The sequence below is a fragment of the Chiloscyllium plagiosum genome, unplaced genomic scaffold, assembly GCF_037043375.1.
Source record: "Chiloscyllium plagiosum isolate Xiang-an unplaced genomic scaffold, Cpla_swu_hap1 HiC_scaffold_3, whole genome shotgun sequence".
Lineage (NCBI taxonomy): Eukaryota > Metazoa > Chordata > Chondrichthyes > Orectolobiformes > Hemiscylliidae > Chiloscyllium > Chiloscyllium plagiosum.
In genome coordinates, this window is record NW_028270141.1 from 142,497,963 (window position 1) to 142,522,185 (window position 24,223).

General features: G+C 45.2%; 2 protein-coding genes across 2 annotated transcripts in view; both read right to left on the reverse strand.

Moving 5' to 3' along the window:
* Positions 1 to 24,223, reverse strand: part of LOC148151751 (EH domain-containing protein 3-like) — a 207,506-nt gene that overhangs the window by 122,716 nt on the left and 60,567 nt on the right. The window lies entirely within an intron of this gene.
* Positions 1 to 24,223, reverse strand: part of LOC148151753 (uncharacterized) — a 32,669-nt gene that overhangs the window by 7,310 nt on the left and 1,136 nt on the right. The window contains exons 2-4 of the mRNA XM_087975807.1: positions 13,228 to 13,359; positions 10,089 to 10,218; positions 2,427 to 2,601 (exon numbers count right to left, since the gene is read on the reverse strand). Coding sequence (XP_087831933.1) covers positions 2,427 to 2,601; positions 10,089 to 10,218; positions 13,228 to 13,359 — 437 coding nt within the window. The remainder of the gene's footprint in view (positions 1 to 2,426; positions 2,602 to 10,088; positions 10,219 to 13,227; positions 13,360 to 24,223) is intronic.

Below are 24,223 nucleotides of genomic sequence, written 5' to 3' on the forward strand. Positions count from 1 at the left end.
ATTAAAGGTCATGACTTTCTTTTCAAGAAATATGAAGAATTTTGGAAAAACAGGAGCCAGCTCCATGTGAATGTGAATGTGGAGGAGCAGTTGTGTTCTCAGATGATGGGCCATTATCACAGCCTCTGGATATGTCCTGCAGCATCATCAGGACTGACACAGCAGAGGTGGCAGCACTGTCACATATACCAGGGAGTGAGTTGTCCTCGGAGTCCTCAATATTAACTCCTGATCCCATGAAGTCTCATGGTATCAAGTCAAATGTAGGCAAGGAAACCTCTGGCTGATTCCCATGGACTGTCCGTCCGCAGCTGATGTATCCGTGCTCCTCCATGTTGAACACCACTTGGAGGAAGCACGGAGGGTAACAAGGGCACAGAATATATGCTGGGTGGTGGATTTCAGTGTCCACCAAAAGTGGTGAGCGATCTGGTCCACTTCTCCAGGACATTGCTGGTAAAATATGTCTGTGACAGGTGGTGAGGGAACCAAAAAGAGGGAAAGACATACTTGACCTCGTGCTCACTAATCTGCCGGCTGCAGCGGCAGGCCACTGCACAGTCAATGTGAAGACAAAGACCTACCTTCACATTAAGAATACCCTCCATCTTGCTGTGTGGCACTGTCATCGTGGCTTGCTGTGTTCTACCAACCTCCTGCCTGTCTACTTTGGATTCCAGCATCTGCAGACTTTTTTTTGTCTCTAATCGTGCTAATTGGGACAGACGTTGAATGATCTAGCAACACAAGACCAGCCATCATGAGCACCGTGGGCCATCAACAGCAGCAGAATCATCCTCCAATAAAATCCAAGCCAATCACAGCCAAGCCTATTCCCCACTCTACCCAATGAAAACCAAAAAATCAGAAACAAAACGGAAATTGCTGGAAAAGCTCAGCAGGTCTGGCAGCCTCTATGGAGAGAAATCTTGAGTTAATGTTTCGGATTAAGTGACCCTTCCTCATAACAATGACCCAGAATGTTAACTCTGATTTCCCTCCACAGATACTGCCAAACTTCCTGAGCTTTTCCAGCAATTTCCGCTTCTATCTTCACCCTACCAATACCATCAAGCCAGGGATCAACCCTTGTTTAATGGAGAGTGCAAGAGGGCATACAATGAACAGCACCAGGCACACCTTTAAAATGAGGTGTTGACCTGGTAAAGCTACAAATCAGCTGGTCAGGCAGCATCCAAGGAGCAGGAGAATCAATGTTTCGAGCATCTGCTCTTCAACAAGAATGTGGGGCATGAAGGGCTTATGCTCAAAATGTCGACTTTCCTGCTCCCCAGATGCTGCCTGACTGGCTGTGCTTTTCCAGCACCACACGTTTCGATTCTGATCTCCAGCATCTGCAGACCTCATTTTCTCCTAGAAGCTACAAACCAGGACTACATGCGTGCCAAATAGCACAAACAGCAAGTGATAGACAGAGCTAAGGGATCCCACAACCAACAGATCAGATGGAAGCTTTGCAGTCCCGCCATATCCAGTTGTGAATGGTGGTGGACAATTAAACAGCTCACTGGAGGGGGAGGCTCCACAAATATTCCCTCTCCTCAGGGATGGGAGAGACCAGCAGATGAATGCAAAGGACAAGGCATTTGCAGCAATCTTCACCAGCAGTGCCGAGTGGATGACCCATCTCTACCTTTTCCAGTGGTCCCCAGCATCACAGATGCTTACCTGAAGCCAATTTGATTTACTCTGCATCAATATCAAGAAATGGTTGGTGGCACTGGATACCACAAAGGCTGTGGGCCCTGACAACATTCCGGCAGTAGGACTGCAGACTCGTGCTCATGAACTTGCCACATCCCGAGCCAAGCTGTTCCAGTACAGCCACAACACCACTGCCTTGTCTCCCTTCCTTTCCTGAGCAGCTTATTTAAAGTGCAGTGTTTCACTGCCTTGAGCCAGATCTCTATCACTGCTACATCATAATTCGAAAGCACTAGCTTTTGGAGTGCTGCTCCTTCATCAGGTGGTTGACAATCTGAAAGCCAGTGCTTCCAAATAAACCTGTTGGAAAATAAGCTGGAGTTGCGTGATTTTTAATTTTGTACATCGCAGTCCAACACCAGCTCCTCCAAATCCCATCATAATTCCACACTGTAATCTGCATCTGTAACTCCCCAGCTTTAATTATTATGCACATGCATTCACTCTGTTTTGGATTTCCTTCCTTTCTTTCCCTACTCCAACTTCACCTGTTCACTGAAGAACCATACCAGACTCCGTGTGAGTCTTCTCTCTTCACAGATGCTGGCAGAGCTGCTGAGTTTCTCTGTTCCTCCCCTCTTCAACCTGCCTCCAGATGATCTTCCAGATGGGACTTGAACTGGGCCGAAGGTAGGGGCACTACCACTTCAACATAAGTACCCTCTGCTGTGTTTCTACAATACATCAGCAACTAAACTCACCTGACAAAGTACCAACCATCAGATAAGTTTTTGAATTTAACCATTGGATCTGTAGGTGCTGGTGGACTCTTGACTTGAGGAGCGAGAAGCACATGCACCTCATGCTTCTGTGAAATCTTTCCGTCTACCAAGTGTCCTGTAAATCCCCAAGGTGCAGTGACATGAACGATTGTTTCTATAAATAAACAATATTTTATTCGATGATCATTTGTGGTGTCACTGACAGTGAGTCAGAGGTTACAGGTGAGGGGTCGGGGTGACATTGCTGAAGTGGGGCAGACACTGATGTGACAGATTGAATAATAGCCTCACAGAGTGACACAGTGCTGGGGGAGGGGACTCCTGTGCTGGCTGTTTGGTCGATTTTTAACCAGATCATTACACTGACCTGCTCTTTTCACACCTACACGCAAATATTCCCTCATCGTGGAAACATTTATCTTTCGAATGTTGTGACTGAATTTGCTTCTATCACCATTCCAGGCAGTGCTTTCCAGATCACAATGCTACAGGAAAAGTCATTCTCGTCTGACCAGACCATAGATACGGCTACTGTCTCATGAGAGAGAACTGGTGGTGGTTTAACCGGAGGGTCACCACACCTAATGTAAAAGGAGAGTTTGAGGACGTTTTCCTTCATGGTGACCTCAGCCTGTGCAGGACTTGAACCCATGCTGTTGGCATTAGGCTGCACCTCAAGCCAGCTGTACAACGAAGTCAGCTAACCAGCCCCTTGACAATAGCACATTGTTGCAACTGGATGTAGGTTTGCTCACTGAGCTAGAAGGTTTGTTTTCAGATGTTTCGTCACCATACCAGGTATTATTATCAGTGAGCCCCCAGATGAAGCACTAGCGGCATGACCTGCTTTCTATTTGTGTGTTTATATTTCCTTAGGTTGGTGATGTCATTTCCTACGATGATGTCATTTCCTCGTTACAACAACTGAAATTCACATACTCTCATCATTAAAACCTCTCCCACAGTTTCTCCTCCTTTACCCTTCATGGTTTTGAATAGATCTCTCCAATCACTTATTAACCCTTTCTGCTCTAAGGTAAGTAACCCCAACTTCTGCAGTCCCTCCACACAGAGGCCCTGCAGACCTGGTATTAATGCAGTAAATCTCTCCAGCACCCTCTCCTGGGCCTTGGCCACCTTGCTAAAACGTAGTGCTAAGTATTAAACTCCACACTCTCTTGTAAAGGCCTAATCAGTGTTTCATGTAGGTTTAGCATAACTTCTTTACTGATGCATTCCATTCTTCTCATTTTAAAACCAAGAATTCTATACATCTTTTGACCACCTACTGACTTTGTCCTGCCTTTTATTGAATATGAAAACAGAAATACGAGAAGTGATCATCAGGTCTGGTTTTGTTGGGGGGAGGGGAGAAGAGAAATGGAGTTCATGACTGGAATTTCCATTTCTTTGTCTCACTGCTGAGGTCGGAGAGATAGAGAGACACCCCCGGCCTCAAAAACAGGAAAGTTAATTGAGTTAACTCCTGAATGAATTATCCACCAGCCTCTCTGCCAATCAGATATCGGGACAGTGATGTCCCACTCTGTTTGAACTGGCCAGTCAGTCAGAGGGATCGACCTGTTGAAGGTCCAGTCTGCTGGCAGGGACCAGGAAGTGTGAGTGATATTTTTGGGGGGAATCATGGGGACAGGGACATGAGGGAAGGTGATGGGGTTAGGGCCTGGTGGTGGTTTTCAGCAGCCTCCCTGAACACTATCTGTGCCCATTATTGCCCTCAGATTGTGGCAAATCAAGGCCCAACCCGACCAGCAGATGCCCCATTAATAACTATCCGGGAGGCTGCCACATTTCTCACAGATCAGGCAAGTGGCAGCTTAAGGCTCTGAAGTGGCTATAAATTCACCTGTGAAAGACTTTAATTGGTCACTGGTTCAGGAAAGTTGAAATTGACCTTCCCACAAAGATCATAATTATTGAGGTAGCTGCAACCATGATCCAGGAGCAGATTGAGGCCAATTGGCCCGTCGAGTGTACACCACCATTTGATCATGGCTGGCTAAGTAGTGGCAGATGGAGTTTAATTTGGATAAATGCAAGTTATTGCATTTTGGTAAAACAAACAAAAGCAGGCCCTGGGTAGATTTGTCAAACAGGCAGATCTAAGGATTCATGTACAGAGTTCTTTGAAAGTTGCATCACAGGTAGACAGGGTGGTTAAGAAGGTGTTTAGCACACGAGCCTTCATTGCTCAGATCACTGAGTACAGGAGTTGGGATGTTTTGTTGAGGTTGTATGGGATGTTGGTGAGTCGAAAGTGTGGTGCTAGAAAAGCACTTGGTGAGAAGGTGGTGAGTCCGCTTTAGGAGTGCAGTGTACAGTTCTGGTCACCCTGCTATTGAAAAGATACTACTAAATTGGAGAGGGTTCAGAAAAGACTTGCCAGGATTGGAGGGTTTGAGTTAAATGGATAGACTGGGGCATTTTCACTGGAGTGTAGGAGGTTGAAGGGTGACCTTATAAAGGTTTATAAAATCATGAGGAGCATAGATAAGGTAAATAGCAAAGGTTTCTTCCCCCGTGTGGGTGAGTTCAAAACTAGGGGCATATTTTTAAGATTAGAAGAAAAAGATTTAAAAGGGACATGAGGGGCAACATTTTCACACAGAAGGTCGTTTGTGTGTGGAATAAACTGCCAGATGAAGTGATAGATGCAGGTATATTTACAACATTTAAAAGACATTTGGTTCGGTACATGAATAGCAAAGGTTTAGAGGGATGTGGGCCAAATGCAGGCAAGTGGGACTAGTTGGGTTTGGGAAACTTGGTCAGCATGGATGAGTGGACTGAAGGGTCTGTTTCCATGCCACAGGACTCTATGACTCCCTGACATCTTTCTCAACCCCATTCTCCTGCTATCACCCTGTAATGTTTGATCCCTTAGTAACAGCTACTTCCCAATTATTTGCCACTTCTGGGGTGGGCAAAATGCCACCCATTGTTTCAGGTCAATGGGTGGCACAGAGTCTCAGTGGTTAACACTGCTGCCCCATAACGCCAGGAACCTGGGTTTAATTCCACCCTTGGTGACTCTATGTGGAGTTTACATATTCTCCCTGTGTCTGCATAGATTGCCTCCAGGTACTCCGGTTTCCTACAGCAGTCCAAAGATGTTCGGGTTAGATGGATTGGTCATGTTAAATTGCCTGCAGTGTCCACAGATGTGCAGGCTAGGTGGGTTAGCCATAGGAACTACAGAGTTACAGGGATAGTGTAGAGGGTTGGGTCTGAGTGGGATGCTCTTCGGAGGGCTGGTGTGAACTCAGGCCAAATGGATTGCTTCCACACTGCAGGGATTCTTGCATTAGAATTGGAGAAAGTTATAAAGGTGCTGGACCAGGCCAGACCCCTTCAAAACATTTTGAGAAGGTAGCCCGGACCCGAATAATTATTTTCCCTTTAAAAGGCAGGTGTGAGCTGGATATTCCAGGAGTGATGCAGCTGGTCAAACCACTCGGCTTCAAGTCAAACAAATTTTATTTACACACTGCACTTGAAACACCAAACAAAACAGAATTTAGAATAACTTAATTTATTTGATAAACCAACGGATACGATATCACAACTTAAAAAAGGAGCTGTTCCAATTCCTACAACATCGTATAAATGCACCCCTTGGCAAAAGGTAAATTCAAACAAGTGTCTTACAGGCTGGAGAGGTTTCGGAGAGAAACTTCAGGCAAGACCTCTGTTGAAGTATGGAACCTCTTTTCACTGCAGCTGCTTCTCTAAGTCCCCAGCAGTTTCTGACCACCGGCTAAAACTAAACCAATCTAGAAACAAAACCTGAACTGGGAGAACGGCCACTCCCCTTTCATTATACAACTGTTTTAAAACAAATCTTAAGGAGTCCTCTGATTGTTGACTTTGGGCATGTCTGTTAGTCACTTCAGCATCACTGACTTTCCAACCCCTCTTGAAAAGAACCAAGACAACATAACCTTGCAAAAGGTGCAGCATCGGGATATAGAAGTGTTAGAACTTGGACATTGGTGCACACAGATTCTGGATTAGTGGTGCTGGAAGAGCACAGCAGTTCAGGCAGCATCCGAGGAGCAGGAAAATCGACCTTTCGGGCAAAAGCCCTTCATCAGGAATAAAGGCAGAGAGCCTGAAGGGTAGAGAGATAAGTGAGAGGAGGATGGGGGTGGGGAGAAAGTAGCATAGAGTACAATAGGTAAGTGGGGTAGGGGATGAAGGTGATAGGTCGGGGGGGAGGGTGGAGTGTATAGGTGGAAAAGCAGATAGGCAGGTAGGACAAGTCATGGGGACAGTGCTGAGCTGGAAGTTTGGAACTAGGGTGAGGTGGGAGAAGGGGAAATGAGGAAACTGATGAAGTCCACATTGATGCCCTGAGGTTGAAGTGTTCCGAGGCAGAAGATGAGGTGCTCTTCCTCCAGGCGTCTGGTGGTGAGGGAGCAGTGGTGAAGGAGGCCCAGGACCTCCATGTCGTCAGCAGAGTGGGAGGGGGAGTTGAAATGTTGAGCCACTGGGCGGTGTGGTTGATTGGTGCGGGTGTCCCGGAGATGTTCCCTAAAGCGCTCTGCTAGGAAGCGTCCAGTCTCCCCAAAGTAGAGGAGACCGCATCGGGAGCAACGGATACAATAAATGATATTAGTGGATGTGCAGGTAAAACTTTGATGGATGTGGAAGGCTCCTTTAGGGCCTTGGGTGGAGGGAGGAGGTGTGGGCGCAGGTTTTGCAGTTCCTGTGATGACAGGGGAAGGTGCCAGGATGGGAGGGTGGGTTGAAGGGGAGGCGTGGACCTGACCAGGTAGTCACAGAGGGAACGGTCTTTGCGGAAGGTGGAAAAGGGTGGGGAGGGAAATATATCCCTGGTGGTGGGGTCTTTTTGGAGGTGGTGGAAATGTCGGCGGATGATTTCGTTTATGTGAAGGTTGGTAGGGTGGAAGGTGAGCACCAGGGGCGTTCTGTCCTTGTTACGGTTGGAGGGGTGGGGTCTGAGGGCGGAGGTGTGGGATGTGGACGAGATGCGTTGGAGGGCATCTTTAACCACGTAGGAAGGGAAATTGCGGTCTCTAAAGAAGGAGGCCATCTGGTGTGTTCTGTGGTGGAACTGGTCTGCCTGGGAGCAGATACGGCGGAGGCGGACGAATTGGGAATACGGGATGGCATTTTTGCAAGAGGTAGGGTGGGAAGAGGTGTAATCCAGGTAGCTGTGGGAGTCGGTGGGTTTGTAAAAATTGTCAGTGTCAAGTCGGTCGTCACTAATGGAGATGGAGAGGTCCAGGAAGGGGAGGGAGGTGTCAGAGATGGTCCAGGTAAATTTAAGGTCAGGGTGGAATGTGTTGGTGAAGTTGATGAATTGCTCAACCTCCTCGCGGGAGCATGAGGTGGCGCCAATGCAGTCATCAATGTAGCGGAGGAAGAGGTGGGGAGTGGTGCCGGTATAATTACGGAAGATCAACTGCTCGACGTAGCTAACAAAGAGACAGGCATAGCTGGGGCCCATACGTGTGCCCATGGCTACCCCTTTGGTCTGGAGGAAGTGGGAGGATTCAAAGAAGAAATTGTTAAGGGTGAGGACCAGTTCGGCCAAACGAACGAGAGTGTCGGTGGAAGGGTACTGTTGGGGACATCGGGAGAGGACAAAATGGAGGGCTTGGAGGCCCTGATCATGGCGGATGGAGGTGTAGAGGGATTGGATATCCATGGTGAAGATGAGGCGTTGGGGGCCGGGGAAACGGAAGTCTTGGAGGAGGTGGAGGGCGTGGGTGATGTCTCGAATGTATGTGGGGAGTTCCTGGACTAGGGGGGATAGGACAGTGTCGAGGTAGGTAGAGATGAGTTCAGTGGGGCAGGAGCATGCTGAGACAATGGGTCGGCCAGGGTGATCAGGCTTGTGGATCTTGGGAAGGAGGTAGAACCGGGCAGTGCGGTGTTCCTGGACTATGAGGTTGGTGCACACAGGATGAGTTGGGGTAAGATGGGGCTGTCAGGTTTGTATAAATTTGATTGTTATGCAACGAACTCTGTTTGTTTGAGTCTGTGTGTCGCCCTGAATGTGATAGTGCCAGCATGAAGCCTAACTCCATGTCTATACAGGATGGACCATGGATTGATGTCTGTGAGAGCCGTTGCAGCACGTGAGATCAAGATGAACAAGGTATTTGTACGATGGTGGTTTCAGCTGACAATATTTCCCCACATCTTCAAACATCCCGATTCTTTTTTTCTTGGCTTGTGCTGGTGGGAATGAGTTGGTCAGTGATGCCTGATGCAGCGAGCTGTACAACACAAAGGGAGCCAGGGATTAGGGAGACCTGTCCCCCCACCCTCCACACCCCTGTACTGACTAATGGATCCACAGGACTGATCGATCCACTGTCCAGACTACAGAGGTACTGAGCTGAAAATGTGTTGCTGGAAAAGCGCAGCAGGTCAGGCAGCATCCAAGGAGCAGGAGAATCAACGTTTCGGTCATGAGCCCTTCTTCAGGTCAGTACAGAGGTACTGACCCTCCCAACTGAGAACTCCCTGAGCAGGTGCCTCACGGTGGTCAATCCCCTGGACTGGTGTCCTAGGCTGTGCCTGATTTACTGTATCAGGACCCCTGACTGATGAGTGTCACTATGGCCTGCACTAAGGACTACTCCACTAAGACATGGCAAGTTGGTAGCTGCCCACGCAGTGAGTGTTTGCCACAGAAAGTGCTGGCATTAGTAAGTGGTGTGGGTGTGAGACTGACGTAGCATCTAGGTCATCTAGAAAGATGTGTGTCCCCTTCTGACTGAGAGCTGCTAAGTAGCAAGGCAGACTGCCTGTTTGTGTGACTGCACAACATGGCACAGCCAGGAAAAGCACAAGCATGCGGGTAGGTGCTAACTGAGTGAGCGCAAAGAGAAAGTGACAAATCTGAGAGGCAGCCTGGTCTAATCTGTGAGGTGGGTGGCCGTCCCACCCAAAGTATCCTCTCAATGCTATTTGCTGAGACATCCTATGATGCAGTTCTGTGCTTTCTGAGCATCCTGCAGATTGGACAGAGGCCAAGATGGTCAGGAGAGGTTGGCATTTGATATTTGCCAATGTTTGTGGATACAGAATGCATGTACCTTGTTCCCATGGGTCTTGCTGTAAGATGCTGTTTGGTGATGAGTACCACAGAGGCTGAAGTAATCAGGAAACCGCCCTGACTTTCATGCTGAGAATTCTCAGCATCTAGTTTGTTCAGTGCTTTTAGCAAAGGAAGAAGCTGTGTATTAATGAGGTGAATTGCAGCATTAATAAGGCATTTAACAACCTAGAATCCCCTTTGATTAGTAACTTGCTGCTGTCTAACAACTCAGCAAAAGCACAAAAGATACAGCGAGTTGCTTGCTCGAGTTGTGTTTGGCTTTGTGGGACTTCTCACCGATAGACCACGTCAGCCAGACCCTGGGAACAGTCAGCTCACTGTGTTTAAAACACACCTGCCACTCCTCAGATTGTAGGACCACAGAGCTGCATTTATCAAAACAGTATTCAAACTGACAGTGTGATCACATTGGCAAATTCATTGGTCATTGGGTCAGTCTGTGCAGAAGGTTTCAAACAAGATAAGTTACAGAGTAAACGATTCTTTTCACATCCTGTAATAATATAAAGGAATATGTCATGTACCTTCAGCATTGTTAAAAACTGCATAATTGAGAAGAATTTTCAAACCAATCTCCACTGCACAAACCACATCCATTCCATCAACCTTTGTTTCAATCCATTGGATGGCTGGGTATTGCATCTCTTTATATTTCTAAAACAAGAAGAGGAATTGTGTTATCACATGAGAAAACTAAACCTACACCAAAAAAAAGTTGAGAGAACTGTCCTAAAGTGAAAGGACTACTTTAGCTTTTTGTACGGTGAATTAAAATGGGGAGAAGGTACTGTTTGAGACCAAGGAAGCTATGTTCGGAAGATAGGTGCAGTTGAAGAAACAAGTTAGTGGAAAACATTGTGAGTTCAATATTGTGCATTGCTTTATTTGAACAGTGAGGCTGAATTCTGGAAAATAATTAGCATTGCCTAGATTTCTTTAGAGCAATTCTTCCCAGTGGCAATCTTTTGAAAGGCATTTTAATCAACATCAATTGTTATGGACTTAGGAGGGCTCAGCATAGTAACAAGCATTTGATTGGTTCCTGAGCAGGTGGTCACAGCCCAAAACACCAAAGCTTAAAGAGATATCTACCTGTGTAACATCAAATTGGTTATACCAATGTTAAGTCATGCCATTTGGGTTTAAACATGTCCCAGCCACTTTCTAAACACTGATGAATCAAGTCACAGTTAAAGTACCTAATTGTGAAGGTTATTTAGAGAATACAGTAACACATGGGAGGAATTTATAAGGCAATTAGAGGGTGTGTTCAAGCGATTGCAGTTTGTTGACTTTATAATATGTCTGGCCAAAAGGGAATTCATAAAAGCAAGAGTGATTTACCTAGGGCATATCAAGGACAATATTGCAATGAACAGGAATACTGAATGCTGTGACTGGATTCCTTGTTCCTTAACCTAAGTGGAAAACTCTAAGCTGTTTAGTCATGTATTGATTTTATCAGAAATTTGCATTGAACTTGCGCACAGTAGCTGTTCCTTGAACAGATTTGTTATAAAAACAGGTCAATGAGATATGGTCAGCAAAATGACAAGCAGCCTTTGAGAAAAATTGGAAGTAAAATAAAATCCAAACATTTCTCCTCGACATTCATTTGCATTGTCATTGCTAAATCCACCAATATTCTGGGTTTTACCATTGATCTGGACTAGACAAATCAATGGTCTGGTTCCAAGGGAGATTCAGAGACTCTGAATTCTGCAGTGAATAGCTGACCTCCTTTCTTCCCCATGCTTGTCTACCATCTGCAAGCCACAGTGCAGGAGTGTGAGTGAAGACTTTAACTTGCCTCTTCCAACAACATTCAAGAAGCTTGACACCATCTTGGAAAACACAACCCATTTGATTCTTGTGCCTGTTCACCAATGTCACCATCCACTCTCTATTCTCTGTCAATGCATCATGGCAACAAGGTGTACAGTGTTACCAGTGCAGTGAAGAATTACTGCATTATCTTCAAGACAAGTACATTCTTTGCTCAAAAAAGAGCAAAACTGCATATAGTACTTGAGACGCAGTCTCACCAAAGCCCCCTGTACAAATGCAGCAAGGCCTTCTCATTCTTGCTCTTCAACTCTTTCAATAAAGGCTGTTTCAAATTCCATGTTTGAAAATGTATCTTTCAGAGGATGTAGGTTTAATTGGCAAGCCCTTCAGTCGTTGCCTATCCCTAATTCTTTGATCTGAGTCACTTGCCTGGTCAGTTTGGAGAGGATTTGAGGGTCATGCACATTCGTGTGGATTAAGTCACATGTAGATCAGTCCAGATAAGGATAGTAGATTTCTTGTTCTATAGGACATTGTGGCTGACAATAACTGATAACAGTTCCGTGGTCACCATTATAGAGAGTAGATTTTCCAATCCAATTCCAGCGACCATTATGGGATTTGAACCCATTTCCCAAAGCAGTTACATCAAAGCAAAATACAGTAGATGCTGGAAATCAAAAATAAAAAGCAAAAGTGGCAGACAAATTCAACAGGTCTGGCAGCACATGTGGAAAGTGAGTAAATGTTTCAAGTCTCATTGAAATAAAGTCATGTCAGCTTGAAATAATTAAGTTTGCTTCTCTCTCCGCAGATGCTGCCAGACCTGCTGAGTTTCTGTGTTTTCCATGTTTATTTCTCCAAAGCATTATACTCCATCTGCCCATGTGTTGCCCATTCAGTTAACCTACCTAGATTTCTTGCCAGATTCTCATTGTCCTCTTAGCAACTTACATTTCCACCTGGCTTCATGTCATCAACACATACATGACACTCAGTCCTCTCATATAGATTGTAAGTAGCTGAGGCCCGGGCACTGATCCATGTAACACTCCTCCAGATTACAGCCTGCCAACTTTACATATCCTGTTTCACTTTACTCTTTGCCTTTTCCTTCTTTAAATCCGAGCTGCCCAGATTCCCTGAAAGATCTTGTTCTTGGGTCTAACCATGTCATTTGCTCCTACATGGATCAATCAGATCCTGCTCCTCCTGCATTCCCTTCTCCAGCCTTTAGCCAGACCCAGGGACAGGCTGTACAACCTGCAGACTGCTCAATGGTGACCGTACAGAACGTTATCTCCCTGATTATACCAACCCCAGTGTTTTATATCTCTCCCACTTCCCTCTTCCCTGTCATTTTCCTACCTTTGTTTCTCAGAGTTTAACAACTATTTTTGCTTCTGTCCTTTCTGCTTGCGCAAGCTCTTGTAATATGTAAATTCCTGTCTGGTATGCTGCCACAGTCTATTATTCCCTCTCTGATCAATATTTTGTCATCACTTATACTGGACTACAACTCCCCAAATATGCACATTTACTGGAATTGTCAGAAGAGTCCCGTCTTAAATCTGGTATTACCCTGAATTAATCACCCTCTCTGTGAGCAGACTGACCCTTCCCTTCACCTGCTGCTGGAGATGGAAGCCCTGATATTCTTCTTACTGCACAAGCTGGCAGTGGGAGCCAGGCAGGCGATGGCAGCTCATGTAGAAAGTGTTAATGAGGCCCGAGGAGTAATTTCAGTCCAGTCTCATGGTTCAGGGTTGGGATGTGTGCTGTCGGTGCACTGCAGGTTATGGACTAAAAACAACATCGAATAATTTCCACTGGTACAAACATGACAGAACAGAGGAAACTCTCAGCTGTACTGACCTTGTCCTGGATGACTTGTTCTGGCTCTGGACAGTCAACATGAGTACAGAGGCCAATCACCTCCTGCTCTGTGTCCTGTGTAGCAATTTGATGTCCAAAGAGGACAGACACAGTTAAGAAGATTCTCAGCACCTTAGTGTTCTCTCAGATCACTGGTGAATGCACTGACTGACTCCTCAGCACCTTCAGGTGGATCTGCAGTTTGTACACTGAGCTACAATTTTTATATACTGTTCGATGAAGATGATTTTGAATACAGCTTAGCTGTATTATGTGTTGGGGAAATGCTCCAACTCATTCACTATGTAAAATATTCTTTGTTCTAACTTTGGAATGGATTCACAAACCATTAACCCTCTGTCAGTTAGTTCACGGGAACTCTGAAACCTGGGAAAACGAGTTTTGTAATTGCTATCACTCATCACTGTTGTGCTGACACTTACTCTCCCCTGGTTACTGTTTCTGGTGGTGGTGTACCTATGGTCTTAATTCATCTATTTCTAACTATTGAAGAGGACCAACAGCTCTGGGTAAAAGGCAGGAGAATGAGGTTGAGAAACGTCAGCCATGATAGAATGGCGGAGCAGACACAATGGGCTGAGTGGCCTAATTCTGCTCCTATATCCAAAGATGTGCAGTTTAGGTGCATTGGCCGTGGTACATTGTCATGCAGTGTCCAGGGACGTGTCGGCTAAATGAGTTAGCCAAGCTAAACGTGGAGTTATGGGAATAGAGTGAGTGGTTAGATCCAGGTGAGATGCCCTTCGGAGGGTTGATTCTGAATCGATGGGCCAAATGGCCCATTTCCCTCCTGCGGGGATTCTATGTCTTATTAATTACAAGATATATGAATTACTTTGAAGAAGAGATGGAATGTGTTGCATCTGGCTGATGGCACAAACATCACTGGGAAAGCAAATTGGGTGGATGTTATGGCCACGTGAATGCAGCTGTAAGACCAAAAGATAGAGGAACCGAGTTTGCTCAATTCCTTCACACATTCCACTCTTCAAAATATTCCAGATTCAAATAAACGTGTTCCCTTTAGAACTTGTCACCTCCCTGGATCTACCTCTGAGTGGAATCATTCTTGCTGTGAATTGAATAATGAATAGTTCAACAACTCCTACTAATACAACCCCTTTAGCTCCACTCCACACCCCCTCCTCCATTTATTCTTATTGGGATGCAGCTATTTAGTGATGTCCTTCATAAAGGGTCTGACAAGAACTTAACAATCCCATGGCCTGTTTTGCACCTCTGCAGGCCTTCACAGTCTATTCTGTCCATTTGACCATGGGGAAGTTCCCATTTTTATTTGGGATGTCTTTAAAAACGTCTTCCAGCAACTTGAGAATGTGCAGTAAAGCCCTTTGTATTCCTGAACAGCTCCCAAGGTGATCAGAACACTGTTCACAGATTAGATCACTGAACAGCTTCTTAAACTTTATGTTAAGTTCCCCATTGAGTGTTTGAATGACACTGTTTATCAATTTATTTATCAGTACTAATTTCTGAAACGTTCACAAACACTTAGTCTCAGAAGATAACACCTGGCTGGTCAAGGCCAAGTCTCTAAAAGGCAAATCCCAATGGGATGTCTGTAAACTTCCATTAATACACATTTAGAGATATGGAAGGTGTCTGGGAGAATTGAAAGGAAGCTGCCAGCAGAAAGAGTTAACTCACTGTGAGTCTGAGACGGTGGGGGAGGGAGGCAAGTCACTGAGTGATTTTGTTGTAATTGTTCAGGAAAACTGCTGAAATCTGCTGTTCATTTCAAACTGACCTTTTGAATTTGATAATCCTTTCTTTGGTTTTAAGATTTGTCTTCAATTGTCTCCAATGCCTTTCAGTAATTTTAAGATCACCTTCAGAGCAGAAGCATTTATTTCTCATTTTCGACTTTTTCTATATTTCTCTGAAACATTTTTGAAAAGCTGAGTTCAGTTTGATATTTGCCAAACGATAGTTTATCGAGATTGTGAGAACAACCTGAAGGTGTAAAGCACAAAAACTTGTTTTTAATTAGAATAAAAAACCATAGTTCACTCCACTCTCAAAGATTTGAAATTCATTATTAAAACAATATTGAATCTTTGATGTTGTGCATGAACAACACCCTAATTTTCAGTGAGCCCTCTTTAACTATGGGGTGAGTTCCCACCTCCGTGCAGTGTAGTGAGGTACACAGCTGTGATTCAGTATACGGGGTGTCCCTGTCTACCTCCCATTTTTCAGCTGTTTCTACCTTATCCTCATCGACACCTGCTGCAGCCACTGACTCACCGTTTCTTCTTGTATTAGTATTAACTCATCGACACAACTGTAAATATAAAGTGATGATGATCACTCCCCCTTTCTGATCTTTATCATTCTTCAGAACCATCCATGAACAATTTCCTCTGGAGTGGGGGTGGTCCGATGGGTTGAACCCATCTCTCAGCATTCCCTTCATCAATTTTGACTGTTGTTCTGCTGTAAACTCGGTGATGGAGCCCTCTGACATTCAGTCAAAGTTTACAGCCTTTTCCTCATTCACCTCCCTGACTGCATCTTTAAAAGTTTGTTTCATACTCAGTGCAGATCCTACTGGCATGGTCCTTCTTCAGCCCCTACACAGATTCTTCCTGCTTGGATTTTGTCTCCCTCCTGGCTCCTGCACAGCTTCGTCCAGTCCGGATACAGCCGACTTTATTCTTGGTCCCTTCATGGATCCCTCAGTGTGGACCTGACCCATTCCCAGGGTGATTACTCTAGTGTGGAGTAGACAAAGAGGAGGCTGGAAGAACACAGCAAGCCAGGCTGCATCAGGAGGTGGATAAGTCAACGTTTCAGGTATTAACTCTGAAATGCCCAAAACACTGATTTCTCCACCTCCTGATGCTGCCTGACTTGCTGTGTTCTTCCAGCATCCTGTTTGTCTACTTTGGATTCCAGCATCTGCAGATTTTTTTGTCTCGACTGTAATGTGGAATCTGACTCCTGAACTCTCTTGGCTCATGTGTGGTCTATCCAGCGCAGAATTTGGCGTGTCCTCTGTGATCATCCCTCACTTCCCTGGCCCCAGTGCGTTTTCTCAAACGTGGAGTAGCCACTGTGGGCTTCCCCAACACCTCATGTCCAGAGTACTCCTTTCGGATTCTTTTGGTGTGCAACCAGATTGTTCTCAGGATTCCTGAGCTAACTCCGGGTGGGAAGTGAAATATACTCCACCTTTTGCAGAGCTATTCCAACGTTCTGATATGAGTACCCTGTTCGCAGGTCAAATGTTGTAGCTGACTATTGTATGGAACAAACTCAGGATTCTCAGGCACACGTTATAACCAGTTATTTTGTCAAAGCATTGGGAGAGCGTTAACTCAGAAAGATTTCTGAGGCAGCACTCTTCCCAGCCAAGAAATCATCAGACATTTATACATTGAAATGCAAACAGGCAGAATATAACTTTCATTCCAACTGAACAAAGAGACCTTGGAGTGCAGGTTCATAGCTCCTTGAAAGTGGAGTCGCAGATAGATTTGTTGTCTGCAAACTTACTGACTATATCTCCTATGTTCACATCCAAATCAATTATATTAATGACCATCCATCCAAGTGCAGCAGATACATTGCAACGCCATCACCTACAAGTTCCCCTCCAAGTCACTCACCATCGTGACAAGCACCGATCCTTGAGGCAAACCACTGGCTACAGGCCACCCTTCTGAAAAACAACCCTACACCACCACCCACTGTTTACTACCTTCAAGCCAGTTCTGTATCCAAACGGCTAGTTCTCCTTGAATTCCATGAAATCTAACCTTGCCAATGTTTTAAAAAATTCTCAAGGTCAGGTTCGTAGGAGAGTAGTCTGACACAGAACAAACGACCAAGAGGCGAGTCTGCTAGAATATGAGCATTTTATTCCCCGCAGCGTCGCCACAACCAGGTCTCATACTTACAACGGGTCTGGCTTATACTCACTCTACATGTTACCGGAACTGGGAGCCGTCAGTTCTCGTAGAGCGGTTGCCAACAACCCACGCTCGGCGGTTAAACGTAACCCCGGAGCAGACTCACCGAACTGGAGACTTTTCCAGCTGATATACTCTTTTCCAGATATAAACATTCATGTGAACAGCAGAGCAAGGCTAAAAAACACATTCCATTCTGGTTACATACAGATAAGAAGATTCACACGGGGAGGTGTGTAATAAGATTCACACGGGACTAAGCAACACCTCCATTCCGGTTAGATTCACACATGTATTGGGACATAATTTTTAACCGTTTCACCACATTCCACTGCTTGGCCCAATACATGTGTTACATTATGCTTAATTCAGTTCAATTCGTTTCAGTTAATTTCAGTTCAGTCAATTCAGTGTAGTTCAATTCAGCTCAGTTCAGGTCTGTTCAGTTCAATTCAATTGTATTCAATTCAGTTCCGTCCATTTCAATTCAATTTAGCTCAGTTCCATTTTGTTCCGTTCAATTTGATTCACTTCAGTTCCACTCAGTTCAGTTCAGTTCAATCCCATTCAATTCTGTTAACTCCGCTTCAGCTTTTTGGACATGCCCACATCCTCCGCTGTACCCCAGGCAAGGGGTTCTTCGGCAGGACTGGGATCCTCTCAAGGGTGGACAGCAGCGACCCTGGGGTTCCTCCGGTCGCCCCCCACCATTTCTCAAACAAACTGCCACGTACATGCCCACATCCATGCCATCCCGGGACGGTCGGGACCTCCACAGTTTGTTCTTCTGGTTTCTTAGTCTTTTTCCAAAACATTGTTCTGTATCAAAATCTCTCCTCAATTGCGATTGACCCTGCTCGCAGCGCCAAAATGTTTTAAAAAATTCTCAAGGTCAGGTTCGTAGGAGAGTAGTCTGACACAGAACAAACTGTGGAGGTCCCGACTGTCCCGGGATGGCATGGATGTGGGCATGTACGTGGCAGTTTGTTTGAGAAATGGTGGGGGGCGACCGGAGGAACCCCAGGGTCGCTGCTGTCCACCCTTGAGAGGATCCCAGTCCTGCCGAAGAACCCCTTGCCTGGGGTACAGCGGAGGATGTGGGCATGTCCAAAAAGCTGAAGCGGAGTTAACAGAATTGAATGGGATTGAACTGAACTGAACTGAGTGGAACTGAAGTGAATCAAATTGAACGGAACAAAATGGAACTGAGCTAAATTGAATTGAAATGGACGGAACTGAATTGAACACAATTGAATTGAACTGAACAGACCTGAACTGAGCTGAATTGAACTACACTGAATTGACTGAACTGAAATTAACTGAAACGAATTGAACTGAATTAAGCATAATGTAACACATGTATTGGGCCAAGCAGTGGAATGTGGTGAAACGGTTAAAAATTATGTCCCAATACATGTGTGAATCTAACCGGAATGGAGGTGTTGCTTAGTCCCGTGTGAATCTTATTACACACCTCCCCGTGTGAATCTTCTTATCTGTATGTAACCAGAATGGAATGTGTTTTTTAGCCTTGCTCTGCTGTTCACATGAATGTTTATATCTGGAAAAGAGTATATCAGCTGGAAAAGTCTCCAGTTCGGTGAGTCTGCTCCGGGGTTACGTTTAACCGCCGAGCGTGGGTTGTTGGCAACCGCTCTACGAGAACTGACGGCTCCCAGTTCCGGTAACATGTAGAGTGAGTATAAGCCAGACCCGTTGTAAGTATGAGACCTGGTTGTGGCGACGCTGCGGGGAATAAAATGCTCATATTCTAGCAGACTCGCCTCTTGGTCGTTTGTTCTGTGTCAGACTATTCTCCTACGAACCTGACCTTGAGAATTTTTTAAAACAGCCAACCAGTGTCCCATGAGGAACTTTGTCAAAAGCCTTACTGATGTCCATATAGATCATGTCTACCACTTTGCCCTCATCAATGCTTTCTGTTACTTCTTCAAAAACCTCAATCAAATTTATGAGACAAGATTTCCAATGCACAAAGCCATGCTGACAATCCCTATTCATTCCTGCCTTTCCAAACACATGGACATCCTGTCCCTCAGGATTCTCTCCAACAACTAGTCCATCATCGATGTCAAGCCCACTGGTCTCACAGTTTAAATTTCCTTATCGTTCCGGTTTTCTTCAGTTCCTGGAGGCAGTCAGAGAGGTCACGAGGTTACATATTTGGGCAGTTGCTTAACCCAAAACACTACTCTGGTGGTGTCTCCCACCCATCCTTCTCCTCTAACCAAAAAAAAAGTTCCGTGCGTCAGTTTGTTGGTGATAAGTGTTTTCATTCATGTTTCGTTTTATTTCAGTGGTCTATTTGGGAATTTAGAATAGCGGGAATGAAGGTTAGGGCAGTTGAATGTTCCTCCTGCAGTATGTGGGAGGTAAGGGTCACCTCTAGTGTCTCCGCTGACTTCAATTGTGGGAAGTGCCGCCAACACCAGCTCCTCGCGAACAGTGTCAGGGAACTGGAGCTGGAGAAACTTCGGATCATTCGCGAAGGGGGTTATTGAGAGGAGATACAGGGAGGTAGTTACTCCGCAGCCACGAGAAGAAAGTAAATGGGTTAACGTCAGGGATAGGAAAGGGAACTGGCAGGCAGTGCAGGGATCTCTTGTGGTGGTTCCCCTCAACAACAAGTATACCATTTTGGATACTGTTGAGGGGGGACAACTTACCAGGGATAAGCAATGGGACACAGGTCTCTGGTGCAAAGTCTCTGTTGCTCAGTGGGGAAAGGGGAAGAATAGAAGAGCTTTAGTCTTTGGGGACTCCATAGTTAGGGGGGCAGAGAGGATGTTTTGTGGAAACAAAAGCGATTCACAATTGGTGTGTTGCCTCCCAGGTACCAGGGTTTGTGATGTCTCTGATCGTGTTTACGGGATTCTTGAGGGAGAGGGGGCACAGCCCCAAGTCGTGGCCCAATGTAGGAACCAACGACATAGGTAGGAGGAAAGGTGGGGATCTAAGGTAGAAATTCACAGAACTAGGATGGAAGCTAGAGCGAGAACAAATGGATTTGTTAGCTCTGGTTTGTTGCCTGTGCCATGTACTAGTGAAGGGAGGAACAGGGAGAGCGCAGAGCTGAACATTTGGCTGCAGGAATGGTGTAGGATTCTTGGATAATTAGAGCTCCTTATGGGGAAGGTGGGACCTCTATACACAGGATAGTCTTCACCTGAACCAGAAGGGTACCAATATCCTGGGGGGGACATTTGTTAATGCTCTCCAGTGGTGGGGTTTAAACTAACGCAGCAGAGGGACGGGAACCTGAATTGTAGTTCCAGGAGGTTGAGGGTAGTGAGGTCAGGGATAGGTTTACAAGGTTGCGAGAAGGGCACTAGCAAGCAGGATGTTGGTTTGAAATGTGTGTACTTCAATGCCAGGAGCATCCAGAATAAGGTGGGTGACCTTGCAGCATGGGTTAGTACCTGTGATTTCAATGTTGTGGCCATTTCAGAGACATGGCTAGAGGAGGAACAGAGCTTAAAAATGTGTTGCTGGAAAAGCGCAGCAGGTCAGGCAGCATCCAAGGAGAAGGCGAATCGATGTTTCGGGCATAAGCCTTCCTGAAGAAGGGCTTATGCCCGAAACATCGATTCTCCCTCTCCTTGGATGCTGCCTGACCTGCTGCGCTTTTCCAGCAACACACTTTTAAGCTCTGATCTCCAGCACCTGCAGTCCTCACTTTCTCCTCGAGGAGGAACAGGAATGGTTGTTGCAGATTCCGGGATTTTGATGTTTCAGCAAGATCAGAGAAGATGGTAAAAGAGGCGGGGGTGTGGCATTGTTAATCAAGGGCAGTATTACAGCAGCGGAGATAACATTTGAGGACACATCCACTGAGGTAGTTTGGACTGAGATTAGAAACAGGAGAGCAGAGGTCACCCCTTTGAGAGTTTTCTTTGGGCCTCTGAATTGTTCCAGGGATGTAGAGAAAAAGAGAACAAAGATGATTCTCAATAGGAGCGAGAGTAAAAGGCTAGTCGTTATGGGGGACTTTAACTTTCCCAATATTGACTGGGAATACTATAGTTTAAGTAGTTTAGATGGGCCAGTTTTTGTTCAATGTGTGCAGGAGGGTTTTCTGACACAGTGTGGAGACAGGCCAACAAGGGGCGATATCATATTGGATTTGATACTGGGGAATGAATCCGGCCAGGTGTTAGATTTGGATGTAGGTGAGCATTTTGGCGATAGTGACCATAATTTAGTTATGTTTGCAATAGCAATGGGCAGGGATAGGTATATACCGTAGGGAAAGAGGTATAACTGGGGGAAAGGCAATTATGATGCGATTAGGCAAGATTTAGGTTGCACAGGATAGAGGAGGAAACTGCAGGGGATAGACATCTTGAAATGTGGAGCTTATTCAAGAAACAGCAATTGCGGGTTCTTGATAAGTATATCCCTGTCAGGCAGGGAGGTAATTGTCGAGAAAGGCAGCCATGGTTTACCAAAGAAGTTGAATCTCTTGTCAAAAAGAAGAAGGTAACTTATAAGAGGATGAGGTGAGAAGGCTCGGTTAGGGGGCTTGAGAGTTACAAGTCAGCCAGAAAAGATCTAAAGATAGGATTTATAGTCATCTAAAAAGGAATTATTTGATTAGGTTTTGTGAAGGTAGGTTGTGCCTCACTAACCTTATTGTATTCTTCAAGAAGGTGGCACAGGTGGATGAAGGTAAGACGGCTGATGTGGTGTACATGGATTCAGTAAGGCGTTTGATAAGGTTCAACACAGTAGGCTATTGCACAAAATACGAAGTTTCAGGATTGGAGGTGATTTAGCGGTTTGGATCAGAAATTGGCTCGCTGAAAAAAGACAGAGGGTGGTGGTTGATGGGAAATGTTCATTCCGGAGATCAGTTACCAGTGGTGTGCCACAAGGATCTGTTTTGGGGCCTCCGCTGTTTGTCATTTTTATAAATGATCTGGAGGAGGGTGTGGAAGGATGGCTTAGTAAATTTGCAAATGACACTAAGGTAGACAGAGTTGTGGATAGTGTCGAAGGATGTTATGGGTTACTGAGGGACATAGATAACATGCAGAGTTGGGCAAATGGAGTTAAATGCGGAAAAGTGTGAGGTAGTTCACTTTGGAAGGAGTAACAGGAATACAAGTGCTGGGCTTATGGTAAAATTCTTGGTAATGTCGATGAACAGAGAGATCGCGGTGTCCAGGTGCAAAGTTGCCATCCAGGTTGATAGGGTTGTTAAGAAAGCATATACTGTGTTGGTGTTTATTGGTAGGGGGATTGAGTTTTGGAGCCATGAGGTCATGCCTCAGCTGTACAAGACACAGGTAAGGCAGCACCTGGAGTATTGTGTGTAGTTCTGGTTACCTCATTACAGGAAGGTTATGGAAGCTTTGGAAAGGGTGCAGAGGAGATTTACTAGGATGTTGTCTGGCATGGAGGGAAGATTTTACAAGGAAGGTCTGAGGGAACTGAGGCTGCTTTCGTTGGAGAGAAGAAGGTTGAGAGGTGACTTAATCAAGACGTATAAGATAATCAGAGGATTAGAGAGGGTGGACAGTGAGAGCCTGTTTCTTTGGATTGTGAAGACTAACACGAGGGGACATAGCTCTAAATTGAGGAGTGATAGATTTAGGACAGATATCAGGGTAGTTTCTTCACTTCAAGAGTAGCCAGGGAGTGGAATAGTCTACCTGCAACTGTAGTAGGCTCACCAACGTTAAGGGCATTTAGATAGGCATTGGACATACATATGGATAATAATGGAATGGTGTAGGTTAGATGGACATCAGATTAATTTCACAGGTTGGTGCAACATTGAGGGTCGAAGGGCCTATCCTGCACTGTAACGTTCTATGTTCTATGTTCGAAGAGGAAGTTCGGGAGGTCTTAGAGAACACAAAGGTGGATAAATCTCTGGGGACTGATCTAATGAATCTCGGACTGTTGTGGGAAGTAAGAGAGGAAATTACAAGACCCCTTGCAGAAATATTTGCAACATCTGTAACTATGGGCGAGGTGCCTGATGACTGGAGAGTGGCTAATGTTGTACCTTGGGTTAAGAAAGGTTTTAAATAGAAACTGGGGAATCATAGACCTGTGAGTCTGACTGTGGTTGTGGGTAAATTGTTGGAAGTGATTATAAAAGATAGGATTTATGGACATTTAGAGAGGGACAAATTGATTAAAGATAGTTGGCATGGTGTGTGAGGAAAATCGTGTCTCACAAACTTGGTCGAGTAGTTTCATGATTGATGATGGCAGAGTGTTAAACGTTGTTTGTTTGGGTTTTAGTAAAGCCTATGACAAGCTTCTCCATGGTAGATTAATGAGTAAAGTTAGGTCACATGGGATTGCCAATTGGCTTGCCAATTGGATACAGAATTGGCTTAATGGCAGGACACAGAGAGTAATGGTGGAGAGTAATGCTTTTCAGACTGGAGGCCTGTGACCAGCGGTGTTGCCACAGGATTGGTTGTGGGTCCTCTTTTGTTTGTCATTATTAGAAATGATTTGGATGAGAATATAGAAGGTATGATTAGTAGTTTTGTGGATGACACCAAAATTGGTGACATAGCAGACAGTGAAGAAGGTTTTCTAAGATCACAAAGAGATCTTGATCAGATGGGCCAATGTGCTGAAAAATGGCCGATGGAGTTCAATCTGGATAAATGTGAGGCATTGCATTTTGGTACAACAAACAAGGGTAGGGCTTATTCAATTCAATTGGTAGGGTCTTGGGTAGTGTTGTAGAGCAGAAGGACTACAGCTGCAGGTACATAATTCTTTGAAGTTTGCGTCACATCTAGAGAGGGTGGTTAAAAAGGTGTTTGGCACGCTTGCCTTCATTGCTCAGTCCTTTGAGTAGAGGAGTTGGGAACCTCATGTAGAGGTTATGCAGGACATTGGTGAGACCTCTTCTGGGAAACTGTGAGCAGTTCTGTTTATCAAGCTGGAGAGGGCTCAGAAGAGATTTACCAGGTTGTTGCTGGGTATGGAAGGTTTGAGTTATAAAGTAAATGAGATAAACTGAGACTTTTTTCACTGAAGCTTAGAAG